The sequence below is a fragment of the Heteronotia binoei genome, chromosome 15, assembly GCF_032191835.1.
Source record: "Heteronotia binoei isolate CCM8104 ecotype False Entrance Well chromosome 15, APGP_CSIRO_Hbin_v1, whole genome shotgun sequence".
In the NCBI taxonomy this organism is placed as follows: domain Eukaryota; kingdom Metazoa; phylum Chordata; class Lepidosauria; order Squamata; family Gekkonidae; genus Heteronotia; species Heteronotia binoei.
Genome location: NC_083237.1, coordinates 1,344,764 through 1,358,291, shown reverse-complemented (window position 1 = coordinate 1,358,291; position 13,528 = coordinate 1,344,764). Strand labels below are relative to the sequence as shown.

Genomic DNA, 13,528 nt, shown 5'->3' with positions numbered 1-13,528 from the left:
GGCCATTTGCCTGATCCAACATGGCTTCTCTTATGTGACACAGAGTGTTGGACTGGATGGGCCATTGGCCTGATCCAACATGGCTTCTCTTATGTCCATTGGCCTGCTCCAACACGGCTTCTCTTATGTTCTTATGTGACACAGAGTGTTGGACTGGATGGGCCATTGGCGTGATCCAACATGGCTTCGCTTATGTTCTTATGTGACACAGAGTGTTGGACTGGATGGGCCATTTGCCTGATCCAACACGGCTTCTCTTATGTTCTTATGTGACACAGAGTGTTGGACTGGATGGGCCATCGGCCTGATCCAACATGGCTTCTCTTATGTTCTTCTGTGACACAGAGTGTTGGACTGGATGGGCCATTGGCCTGATCCAACATGGCTTCTCTTACATCCTTATGTGACACAGAGTGTTGGACTGGATGGGCCATTGGCCTGATCCAACATGGGTTCTCTTATGTTCTTATGTGACACAGAGTGTTGGACTGGATGGGCCACTGGCCTGATCCAACATGGCTTCTCTTATGTTCTTCTGTGACACAGAGTGTTGGACTGGAAGGGCCATTGACCTGATCCAACATGGCTTCTCTTATGTTCTTCTGTGACACAGAGTGTTGGACTGGATGGGCCATTGGCCTGATCCAACAGGGCTTCTCTTCTGTTCTTATGTGACACAGAGTGCTGGACTGGATGGGCCATTGGTCTGATCCAACATGGCTTCTCTTATGTTCTTATGTGACACGGAGTGTTGGACTGGATGGGCCATTGGCCTGATCCAACAGGGCTTCTCTTCTGTTCTTATGTGACACGGAGTGTTGGACTGGATGGGCCATTGGCCTGATCCAACAGGGCTTCTCTTATGTTCTTATGTGACACAGAGTGCTGGACTGGATGGGCTATTGGTCTGATCCAACATGGCTTCTCTTATGTTCTTCTGTGACACAGAGTGTTGGACTGGATGGGCCATTGGCCTGATCCAACATGGCTTCTCTTACGTCCTTATGTGACACAGAGTGTTGGACTGGATGGGCCACTGGCCTGATCCAACATGGGTTCTCTTATGTGCTTATGTTCTCACCCTCTGGCTGTGATGGAGATGCCTTGCGAGCCCTTAAGAACATCGGAAGAGCCCTGCTGGATCCGACCAGTGAGGGGCCATTGAGTCCAGCCGCCTGCCTCACACAGCTGCCCGTCAGTTCCTGTGGCCCACTTGTATTGGGGGATGGGACGTTGTGGGTTCCACCGTTTTATCCACTGCTTTCAACACTTGCATTAAACGTTTGCCCTGTGATGCAAAAAGTGGCTCGGAGGAATTTCTTCCCACGTTGCAGGTGCAAAAAGCATGCTTTCCCCCACAGGTGATTGTGGATTGGCCACACCTAGTGGGGATCTAAGCCTCAGACCAGAGTGTGGGAATGTCCTTTAGTGGGGGTCGGGGATGGGAAGCGCAGTTCCTGGATGGGAGCTAATTGCCAGGCATTAACCTGGATCACGAGGGGGAGGCTGAGGCAGCTTTGGAAGAGGCAGAGAGGCTGGGCTGAGAGTCAGCTGAAGGGAGGAGGGTCTCTGGGGGGGGGGCATCTCCATTCATTCCCTAGAGGTATAACTGTCAATCAGACCAACATTGCAGTTGCCCTACAGGCTGGCTGCAGGCAGCTCTGCCTCGAGAACGTCTTATAACTGTGGAAACAGGGAATAGGCGACAAGAACGCAGCTGGGCTCACTTGCACAAATCATCTGCACGTGGGGAAAGCCTGCTCTCTTTTTGTGACTCCTTCTGGTCCGTATACACCCTGCACCAGAAACTGAGAGCCAGTGTGGATTAGTGGCTGGATCTGGGTTCAAATCACTTGCACGCACACTTTCTCTCAGCCTCACCAAGCCTCGTAGGGTTGTTGTGAGGAATAAAACAGAGGGCGGGAGGTGAAGGGAAGGCTGGGATCACAACATAACACTTCCATGTCCCCGCCTGCCCACCCCTTCCAGAATTCTCTTCCTTCTCTGTTCTTTCTGCCCTAGGAAGGACTAGGAGACCTGCAGCCATTCCCAAGAACCGAAGCTTTGGAGAACAGCCCCCCCCCCCCAATTAACAGCCTCTCCTCCAGTTGACCCCCCCACCATCACTGCCCTGTTAACTATTAACCCCTGAGTGGTCAGGATCCGGAGTGTTCCGGTTGCTGGGGAAAGGAATGAAGTGCTCCTGTTCTGTATTCTGCCTCCCCCTTCCCACCCAAGAGAAGCAACAGTCGCTTGTCTGGCCTCCGTCCCACCATGAGCAGGCAAACCAGGAGACCCGACCTTTGGAGCCTGCTTCCAACCAGGCGGCTTCGGATCGCGGACCACCCACTCACACCACCCTGTTCCCAAAGAACTGGGGAGTCCTGGAGCATCCAGACCCAGTTCCTCAGAGGGACCGCAAACCTTGCCTTTGGGGACCGTCCTGCAATCTTCCAAACATTTCTAGGCCTCGGAAGGGGGTTCACCACTCTCTCCTTGAGTGTCTGCCTAAGGACCCCACTTATGCCCCCCCACCTGGATTTCAAAGCACAGGTGGCTTGGAGAAGGGGTGTGGAACGCCCCCCCCCCCCCACTGCAGTGGGCCCCATTCCCCCAACTGCCGTCCATGCCCATACTCACCAGCTCTCAGGAAGACTGGGTTTTGCGGTGATGACTGGGGAGGCTGGTCACAGCTGGTCTTTTCCCTCTCTCCCTCCCTCCCTGGGGACTCTGGGCTGCTCCCTCCCCTGCCCGCCTTCCGGGTCAGGTCCTTCACCCCTCTGCTGCCTCCACCCCTGCCCAGCCATGGGGCAGGAAGTGGGGGGGGGAGGAAGTCCCCATCTCTGCTCTCAGCCTCTGTCCGTTTGTGCGTCCACTGAGGGTCCAGCCATGAAATCAAAAGCGATAGTGCTTCTGGGCATGTGCCAAGTGCTTTTTCTCTAGATCGTGGGCACGTGCACAGGACCTTTCCAAAATGACGGAAGGCGAATGGGACAGATTTATTTTGCCTTGGTGGCACATCTCAGCAAGGGTTGCCAACTCTAAGTTAGGAAATTCCTGCGTTCCTGTGCGTTCCTGCTCAAAAAAAGGCCCTGTGACCACTAATATAGGTGGCTTTAAAAGTGAGCAAATACATGGATGGGGACATCTATCAGTGATAACTCGCCCTGGGAGCTGCATGGAACCTCCAGAGTCAGGGGCAGTGGACCAGCACCTCTGAATTCCGGCCGTTCAGGGTAAACAACACCAGGGACCTGGGACCTTTCTGCTCCGCTTGGGCCCAGTGGGAAACAGGATCCTGGACTGAATGGCGTTTGGCCTCATCCAGCAGAGTCTTGCCCAAGCTGTGAGTTACAGTAGCCAGCCTCCTGGCGGGGCCTGGAGACCTCCAGAATTCTGACTGTTCTCCAGTCTACAGAGATCAGGCCCCCTAGAGAAAGTGGCAGCTTCAGCGCGTGCCCCTCCCCCCACTGCGGAGGCCCCTTCCCTCCTCCTCTCCTGGCCCCAACCCCAAAGTCTTCTGGAATCCCCCGACCCGGAGCTACATTGTAGGTGCCCGGCTGTGAGCTCAGGCTCACAGCTCTTTGAAAGGGAACTGGATCCCACAGGGTTAGAAGCCAGCTCTTCTCCAGGGTCCCTTGGAAGAGAAGAGGAGGGCTGTCTCTTGAGTTAGACCCAGGAGCAGGAACGGACAGGCTTGGCTCCAGGGGGTGTGGCCTAATACACAAATAAGTTCCTGCTGGGCTTTTCCTACAAAAAAAGCCTTAGATAAATCACAGGGTTCTGTGACTTTGGGAGCATTGAGGAGGCATGTCTTTAAAAAATTGGGATTAAGGTGGGTGATTGGGGTGTGTGTGTGAATAATGAATGCATATTATTGTCAGCTCCGGATAGGGAAATATCTGGAGATTTGGGAGTGGAGCCTGCAGAGGGCAAAGGTTAAGGAGGAGCTGGGTAAAGTCACAGAGTCCACCCTCCAAAGCAGCCATTTTCTTTGGGGGAAATTTTCTCTGTCCTCTCAAGATCAGTTGTAATTTTTGGAGATCTCCAGGCCCCACCGGGAGGATGGCAACCTACCCAGGATGCATCTACCCAGGGCTCAAGGCACCTCCAAGACCTTGACCCCCAACTGCTAGGAGCTCCTCCATCCTTCCCTTCCAAGTCCTTTCCTGACTTTGAATTTTTCTCCAGGCCATTTTGCCCAGGGATCCTGGAGGGTTTTCCCCCCTCCTTCTTCTGGGCACGGAGCCTGCAGGGGTCACTTGGGCTGCAGGGAGAGGAGATCTTTGTGAATACCCTGCATGGTGCAGGGGTTGGACTAGATGACCCTGGAGGTCCCTTCCAACTCTAGGAGTCCCTCTGGAGCAGGTGGCTCTTCCACACATATTCTGTGGCTCTTGAAGCCCCCACTGCCCCATTGGCCAGCTTGGAGAAGGCATTTAAAGTTAAAGTTGCTTTCTTTCCATCTCTCTTCCTCCCTCCCTCCCCATCTATTTCCCTCCCTCCCTCCCTCCCTTCTTTCCTTCCTTTCCGTTTTTCAGCTCTCAAACATCTGATGCTCATGTCTTGCGGCTCTCAAACATCGGACGTTTATTCTATGTGGCTCTTACGTTAAGCAAGTTTGGCCACCCCTAGTCTGAAGCAGGGGTCCCCAACCACCAGGCCGTGGACCAGTACCGGTCCGTGGCCTGATAACAACTGGTCCACGGAGTGAGGCAGAACAGCCCCGGACTAAAGAAGCACCACGGCCTCACTCCAAGGTTGCCTCCCCTTGCAGGGTCCCAGGCCAGTAGAAGGGGCAGCACTGCTGTGTCCTTAGCCTTCCCCTCATTTATAGACTCTTTAAACGAGAAGGGGAGGCAGAAACAGCTCCTGTCTCCCTCTCCCCATTTAAAGACCCCCATGGGGGCAGGGATGTGGTGTGGGCGGGGAGGGGGGAGCCTGGGGTGGGCCGCCACCCCCCACCGGTCTTCCACAAAACCTGTCTCTGGTGCCAAAAAAGTTGGGGGTCAGTGCTCTAGCGGATACCTTCCGTTCTCCCAAGACTAATGTGCTAGAGCTCACGAGGTGCCATTTGCAAGTCTCCTCTGGCCCATGGTGGCTGAAAGCAGATCGACACGTCATGCTCAGAAAACCTTCCTCTCCCCATGTGGTCTTTTCAGTAGCTACCACCCGCTTACAGGCAGGGCTGAGAAACATCTTCACCTCTGGAAGGCAAAGCGGAGTGGACGGTCGGGCGGAGAAAAGTTATGTGTCATGGAGGGAAACAACCACCGGCTGGTGTGATCCATGTAGGAAGTGGGGGAGGCCAGAAATTCAGCCACAAACCGGCTTCCAAACCTCCCCCACACCATCATGGGCCCCCAGTGGGAAGGATGAGATCAGCCTGACTTGAGCCCCAGCGCCTTCTGGGGCTGCCCCGGGAGACACCAGAGACCCAGGGTCAGGGCAGCTGTTTGCTTTGTGCAAGAAGAGGGCAGAGATAAGGAGGACCCGGGTCCAGACTGCCAGACACAGTGGCACCAGCGGGGGTGGGGCTAAAGAGGAGGCCCGCCCCCTTTTGCAACTATCCACACCTTTTAACTCATTCTCCTTTCTCTGCCCCCCCCCCCCCGCCATTTTCATAAAGCAAAGGAAGTTATGCTGTGTGCTCCTCATCTGTCCCAGCTCTGGGGCAAAACAGATGCATAGAAAACAACGTCTGTATTCTGTTGAAGCCATTTCAGTTGATGGAAGAGTCCGGAAGGATTCACCTGTGCCAATGGATAGCGTGCATGTTGTTACACCCCAGTCCTGGTGCAAATGATGTGCCTTCTAACTGAATTTCCCCCCATACGGTGGGTCTGAAATGCACTGTAACTCTTTCCTTTTAATAGATTCAGGTGGGTTGCCGTGTTGGTCTGAAGCAGGGGTGGCCAAACTGGGGTTCTTTCACATGCATTGTGTGGTTCTTGAAGCCCCCACAAACCTAAGTGGAGAAGGCATTTGGCTCTTTAAACCACTTCTCCAAGTCAAGCCAGCCAGCAGCTTGGAGAATGCATTTAACGTTAAAATTGCTTCATTTTCACCTCTCTCTCCCTCCCTTCTCTTCCCTCCCTTCCTTCTATCTTGTGGCTCTCAAACACCTGACGTTTATTCTATGTGGCTCTTATGTTAAGGAAGTTTGGCCACCCCTAGTCTGAAGCAACGGAACAAAGTTTGAGCCCATTGGCCCCTTTAACACCAACCAAGTTTAATGATGGGTATAAGAATTAAACTTGGTTGGTCTTAAAGGTACCACTAGACACAAACTTGGTTTCCTTTCCTTTTGAGTTTTCTGTGTCTTGCTGGTTCATGATCCCTGGGCAGGAATTCTTTGCAGCTGTTGTATTCCATGCGGTCTCCATTAAATGGCTTTGTTTTCCCAAGATAAACGAAATTCTACGGAGGGAATTTCAAGGACAGAAGTGAAGCCAATCCTCTATCTTCCGGGGCAGGCTGCAGGACAGGAAATTGGCCGTCCTGCCCGGATTCTGTCTGGCCTGAACCATGACCCCTGGGGACAGGAGGGCCCCCGGAAAACCACAGGGTGCAGCTTCAGAACGAGTCAGAAACAGACCCCGTGTTGCTCTGAGAAGCTGCAAAGTGAAGCTGCAAGAGACTGAGCGCCTCCCCCACCCAACGTCCCCCGCAGCCGCGACAAGATAAAGACACAGGACATTTCATACCTTTAACTTAATATCAAATATAAACTCTCCCAAAGTCCCTCGGAACAAAACTGTACACATATCTACAAAGGCGTCTCTGGCACAAGATGCTGAAGTCACTTCCCTCCTTCTGGGAAGGAGCTGCAAAGTCACCCTTCTTGACTCAGCCCAGAAATGGGGCAGAGCCAGACGACAGCCGTCCATCAGCCCTCTTGGCCCTTCCAAACATCTTGCGTGGAACAACTTCCCAGACCAAGTTCTCTCTCTCTCTCGTTCGTGCCATCTCCCCCTTCTTCTAGTGGATTTCAGGGAACAAACACTATTGCGTGGGGGGGGGGGCAGGCAGGGGAACTTACCGGGTGGGGGCAGTGCCCCCAAGGGCTGCTTTTGACCAGGAACAATTGAACAAGCCTCCCCCTTCCCCCCCCCATCTCGAGGCCTGGGCCACAGCAACAGTCGCTCCCACGGAGGGCAGCCCAGCCCAGGCACTGACACCTTTTGCATCCGTGGCCACAACAGCCCACCAGGTTGGGTTTCCACTTGAGCAACCAGAGTGGGCAAAGACTGTGGGTGGGTGGAGTGCCAACACTCCTGAGCGGGTGTGAACATGCAGGCATGCCTGGTTGCTTCCGCTCAGGCCCCAGTCCTAGCCAGAGGAGGCTTCCAAGAGCAACACAGTCCCCGGGAGGCCTTGCGGTGCCTGCAGACCTGCGGCAGAAGTGCCGCCAACCTTTGCCAGTCCCTCAGGCTGCCAGGGGGTGATCCGGCGGGGGCCCTTTCCCAGGGGGGCCGCAGACCGAGCGAGGAGAGGGGCAGGCCTCCCGCCGTCACCTGGCGTAGTTCCGACAGGCTTCGGTGAGGTACAGGTTGACTTTCCCGCGAAGGAAGTTCAGGTAAATGCTGAGGAGCTTCTCCACCGTCCGGATGGCCAAAGCAGGGGGAGGGGCTGCCTCCAGCGGTCGGGCCTCTGCCTGCAAGAGAGGGGCAAGGTCAGCTTCCATCAGGGTCCCGAGGGAGGCTGCTGCGGCAGGAGGTGGAGCTCACCCCAAAGTAGGGTTGCCAATCCCCATGTGGGGGCAGGGGATCCCCCGGTTTGGAGCCCCCCCCCTCTTCAGGGTCGTCAGAAACTGGGGGGAGGGGAGGGAAATGTCTGCTGGGAACTCTATTATTCCCTATGGAGATTTATTCCCATAGAAAATCATGGAGAATTGATCCGCGGGTATCTGGGGCTTGAGAGGGGGCTGTTTTTTGGGGTAGAGGCGCCATATTTTCAGTATAGCATCTAGTGCTTCTCCCCAAAATATCCCCCGAGTTTCAAAACGATTGGACCAGGGGGTCCAATTCTATGAGCCCCTAAAGAAGGTGCCCCTATCCATTATTTCCTATGGAAGGAAGAAATTGAAAAGGTGTGCCGTCCCTTTAAATGTGATGGCCAGAACTCCTTTTGGAGTTCAATTATGATTGTCACAGCCTTGATCTTGGCTCAATCCCTAATGTCTCCTGGCTCCACCCCCAAAGTCTCCTGGCTCCTTCCCCAAAGTCCGCAGATATTTCTTGAATTGGACTTGGCAACCGTACCCCAAAGAAGAAGGATCACTTTCAAAAGGATGCTGGGAAGGAGAAGGAGGAAGAGCTTGGATTTATACCCCGCCCTTCACTACCCGACGAAGAGCCCCGTGGCGCAGAGTGTTAAAGCTGCAGTCTTAAGCTCTGCTCACAACCTGAGTTCAATCCCCAGCAGAAGCTGGGTTTTCAGGTAGCCGGCTCGAGGTTGACTCAGCCTTCCTTCCTTCTGAGGTCAGTGAAAAGAGTCCCCAGCTTGCTGGTGGGGGGGGGGGAGTGTAGAGGACTGGGGAAGGCAATGACAAACCACCCTGTAAAAAGTCTGCCATGAAAACGTGAAAGCAACGTCACCCCCAGAGTTGGAAACGCCTGGTGCTTGCACAGGGGACCTTTCCTTTCCTTTCCTTTCCTTCACTACCCGAAGGAGTCTCAGAGCAGCTTCCAATCTCTTTTCCCTTCTCCTCCCCCACCACAGACACCCTGAGAGGTAGACGGGGCTGAGAGAGCTCTGACAGAAACTGCTCTTGAGCAGAACAACTTGTGACTGACCCAAGGTCACACCAGCAGTTGCTACTACTGTGGTGGCAACTGCTGGAAAAAATGTTATTTTAATTTTTTGAGCCACCTGGATCTCTAGTGGCCAAAGAGAAGCCCCACCCACTTTCTAAAAACACCTGGCGGGTGCCCGGGAATCCTAGAGTTGGAAGGGACCTCCAGGGTCATCTAGTCCAACCCCCTGCACAATGCAGGAAACTCACAAACCCGTCCCTCTAAATTCACAGGATCTGCATTGCTGTCAGATGGCCATCTAGCCTCTGTTTAGAAACCTCCAAGGAAGCCTCTTCCACTGAGGAATCGCTCTCGTGGTCAGGAAGTTAATCATAGAATCAGAGATGGAAGGGACCTCCAGGGTCATCTAGTCCACCCCCCCGTAACAATGCAGGAAGCTGACAAACACCTCCCCCTCAATTCACAGGATCTGCATTGCTGTCAGGTGGCCATCTAGCCTCTGTTTCAAAACCTCCAAGGAAGGAGAGCCCACCACCTCCTGAGGAGGAAGCCTGTTTGGGAAGGTGTTGGCTTCTCATTCAGTAGAACGAGGGATCTTCCATCTTCCGCTGCCCAACTTCAGAAACCCATAACTTTTGCACATACAGCCTGGCTGGTGATGAGACTGTCTCTAAGCATGCGCAAAGTGCACAGATCTCTCACCTCAACCAAGGCACCTGGCTCATTGCTTCCAAGCAGAGCATCAGCAGAGTGCCTCTGGGCATGGGCAGAGTGCTTTCCTTCCCTGCAGGGCGGTCACAAGGCTCCCTCCCAATGGTGGCCCCGGGGTGCTCACCTCCACGTTGACGCTGCGCAGGATCTCCTTGACGCTGAGGAGGGTGCTTCTCATGCGGGCCAGCTGCTCCCGGAGGGAGGGGAGTGAGGCAGGCGGGTGCTCCTGGGCCTGGGTCAAGGCAGTCACCAGCAAGGCCAGGCCTCCCCACACCTCGGAGGCCTGCCGGGCTGTCTGGCGGGGGTGGGGGGAGAGAGAAGAAGCCCTCTGGTGAGACAGGCAGGCCCAGCGGCCAAAGATCAGGCCCACCCCCTGCTCCGCACCAGCCTCCAACTTACAGTCATCATTTTCCATTCTAGAAAATTCACCTTGGTGTCTGGCACCCGGACGGTTTCCAGTAAGGCACACGAAGCAGCACAGACCCTCCCCTGTGGAGAAAGGGAAGCCTCGTCACAATCACGCTCTCCCTCCCTCCCTCCCTTCCGCTGCGCTTCAGTGCCAGGGGGTAGAAGCAGAGAATCATAGAGGTGGAAGGGACCTCTGGGTCATCTAGTCTCCCAAGGAAACTGCTGAGGGGCTGGTGCCAACGTTCCCTCTAGGCGGCAGGGTCTTGTGAGCAAAAGTTCTACTTTGTGAGCTTCTGGTATTAATGTTGGGAGCAGACATTCGTTTTGCTCTGGGGCCATTTTTCCTGAGCGAAGACAAAAATATGTGAGCCGGAGGCTAACGATCTGTGAGCTAGCTCACACTCACTCAGCTTAGAGGGAACACTGGCTGGTGCCCTTCAGGGGAATTGCCTCCGTACATGTTTATTTCCTCCCCAGTTGAGGCTCACAGTGGCTTTTAGCACCTCCATGTTCTCACAACAACAACCCTGCAAGGTAGGGCAAGCTGAGAGTTTGTGACAGGCCCAAGGTTACCCATGACACAGCAGTGGGGTTTTGAACCTGGGTCACCTCAGAGGCTAGGCCGCCACTGGTCCCCCACACCACGCTGGCTGATCCAGGAGCTTGTCAAGACACCCCTTGTGGCTGTGGGTTCAGGGGAGGTGGTCTAAGGGAAGGGGCACATACCATATCTTGGTCTGCTTGCTGGGCTTCCAGGATGTATTTTTCCATGACTCGTGGGTCGCAGATGGGTTGCACGGGGGTCAGAAGAGCTGGCGGGGCCAGAAATCCCAACATTAACAGGAAAAGAATCAGGCCTGGGCAGGGGGAAGAAAATGCCGTCAGCTTCTGCTTGGGATGCAACAAGGTCCGTTTTCATTTCCCTAAATCTCCCCCCCGCCTCTACCCCCAAGTGCCTCACGCAGGCAGGTGAGGCAGCTTCGCGTCATCTGTCTGTCTTTTGCAAGCAACCTAACTGAATGTTGCCTTTCCCTGAAACCCCCCAAACAGAAGAGGAGGAGGAGGAAGAAGAGAAGCAGGAGGAAGAGGAGGAGGAGGAAGAAGAGGAGCAGGAGGAAGAGAAGGAGGAGGAGGGAGAAGAGGAGCAGGAGGAGGAGGAAGAGGAGCAGGAGGAAGAAGAGGAGGAGGTGGAAGAAGAGGAGCAGGAGGAAGAGGAGGAGGAGGGAGAAGAGAAGGAGGAAGAGAAGGAGGAAGAAGAGGAGGAGGAAGAAGAGGAGGGAGAAGAGGAGCAGGAGGAAGAAGAGCAGGAGGAAGAGGAGGAGGAAGAAGAAGAGCAGGAGGAAGAGGAGCAAGAAGAGGAGCAAGAGGAAGAGGATTAGAAAGAGAAGGAGGAGCAGGAGGAAGAGGAGGAGGAGGGAGAAGAGGAGCAGGAGGAAGAGGAGGAGGAGGAAGAAGAGGAGCAAGAGGAAGAGGAGGAAGAAAAGGAGCAGGAGGACGAGGAGGAGGAAGAGAAGGAGGAAGAAGAAGAGGAGAAGGAGGAGGTAGAGGAGGAGGAGGAAGAAGAGGAGGAGGAGGAAGAAGAGGAGAAGGAGGAGGTAGAGGAGGAGGAGGAAGAAGAGCAGGAGGAAGAGCAGGAGGAAGAGGAGGAGGAGGAAGAAGAGAAGGAGGGAGAAGAAATTGGATTTATACCCTCACCGTTTACTAACCGAAAAAATCTCAGAGCGATTTACAATCCCTTTCCCTTCCCCTCCCCACAAGAGACACCCTGCGAAGGAGGTGGGTCTTGAGAGAAGTTGTGCCTGATCCAAGGTCACGTCAGCAGCTGCAAGTGGAGGAGTGGGGAATCAAACCAAGTTCTCCCAGATAAGGGTCTGCACACTTAACCCCTACACCAAACTGGCTCTCTTAAACGGATTGAAGAACAGCAAATGCCCACTGTGCTGTCTGGAAGCTCCAGCATCCAGTTGTGGCTTCTCGAGCAGCATTTTGGGGCAAGGGGATCCTGAAACCGCCGGCTTCACCTCTGGCAAGGCTGTGGCCAGGCTGCCCTCAGAGCTGTGCATGATTTGAGGTGTTGCCTGGCCAGGACTCGGGCTTGGCCCACTTTGCTTCTGTGGCTCTTGGGTACGCTGGCTGGCATGCAAGGCTGTCATTCACAGCTGTGCCAGCTGCCCAAGGCTGTTCTGCAGGTGGCCAAATGAAGACACCTTAAGCTGAATCAGCCTCTTGGCCCCAAGGTCAGTCTTCGCACTGCCTGCAGCCCCCGGGTGGAAACTGACCGGCACAGCCTCCGGGCAAAGTAGTCCGAACAAACGACTCACAATCTTTATAGTAAACGGCAAATAACAATAAATGTTCCTGCATTACAAAAGTCCCTACAAGAAATGTTCTGCAGTAGAGCATTCGACCTGACCTGTTGGCTTTCTAGCCCGGAGCGCCTGTTCCCCGCTGCGTTTGTTCCGTGCATCTCAGAAGATTTTTGCATGGACTTTTGTAATGTGTGAATGTTTATTGTTAGGGCTAAGTAGTGAAGAGTCCAGTGGCGCCTTTAAGACGAACACACCGTATTGTAGCCGAAGCTTCCGAGAAACGCAGCTTGGCTACTGCCCTGCATCTCTCGTTGTTGTTATTTACTATAAAGACTGTGAATCGTTTGCTATAATTGGACTGAACCATTCCTTTAGACTACTTCGCCGGGAGCCTGCACCTTTAACTCTTCTCATCTCATCTGTGGTTCTCACTCTTGTTGCGAAGCCTCCAGGGACCCCACCCCGACCGGGTCTGGGTAGCAAACTATGCTGTGGCCCCTGTTTGTCCCAGGCTGCATCTCTCATCTCCAAGAGTTCCCCCGCTTGGATCTGGACTCCCTACCAGCCACCATCCCTTGCCAGTGGCTGAGAGGGAATCTGGCAACCTGAGCTCAGTCCTGAATGGAGAACCGGTTCTAGAGTCCAGGGGCAAGGTCTGGCCCCTCCGCCACCTCCTGCTCAGCATTCAGGTTCCCTCTCCTTCCAGAGCCTCTGCCGAGAACCCCAGCAGAGGAGAGCCACAAGGCCTCCCCCCAACAAATCGCTTCCTTCCCTAGCAGGACCCCAGGAGGGGGCACAAGAAGTCTCAGCCTCCCAGCAGGGGGGCCCCAGCAGCGTGAACCCCCCCCCCCCTCCCACTCTGGCTCAGCACAGAGTTGCCCCTGAGCCGAATCTAGTGAGCCCAGGATTTGGGATGGAGGGATTCCTTTGGGGGCATCAGCTCTCGTCTGGGCCTCCTTCTGCCACAAGGCCTCATCCTTCAGGGGTCCTGGACACCTCCAGCCTCAGGGTGCCGGCTCCCCACCCCCCCAGGCCCCACGTGCCACCACTGCCCGTCTTTTCTCTAGCAACCTGCGAAGGGCCAGACCTCAGCACCCTCCCCGCTCCATTCCCTTGGGCGCATGCCCAACCCAGATCGATCGCGGCAGCTGGCACCCTCCGGCCGACCTCCCCCTTGGCAGCTGCCCGCAGGGGAGAGCACAACTCACCAGATATCCCCATAGCCAAAACTGCATGGTCCTAGAGGCTAGCGCACCCCGCGTGCTCCATCGCTGGCCATTGGCGGTGGTTTTGGCGCAGCCGACCAGACGGACTCTCAGGCCCACAGAAGGGTGGCAGGGG

General features: G+C 54.9%; 1 protein-coding gene across 1 annotated transcript in view; it reads right to left on the bottom strand.

Annotated features, from left to right (window-relative positions):
• Positions 1-7,460: 7,460 nt before the first annotated feature.
• The window catches only part of EPO (erythropoietin), a 6,113-nt gene continuing 45 nt past the window's right edge, over positions 7,461-13,528 (bottom strand). The window contains exons 1-5 of the mRNA XM_060256235.1: positions 13,396-13,528; positions 10,605-10,735; positions 9,870-9,959; positions 9,595-9,765; positions 7,461-7,657 (exon numbers count right to left, since the gene is read on the bottom strand). The exon at positions 13,396-13,528 is cut by the window's right edge and continues 45 nt beyond it. Coding sequence (XP_060112218.1) covers positions 7,514-7,657; positions 9,595-9,765; positions 9,870-9,959; positions 10,605-10,735; positions 13,396-13,408 — 549 coding nt within the window. The 5' untranslated portion in view covers positions 13,409-13,528 and the 3' untranslated portion in view covers positions 7,461-7,513. The remainder of the gene's footprint in view (positions 7,658-9,594; positions 9,766-9,869; positions 9,960-10,604; positions 10,736-13,395) is intronic.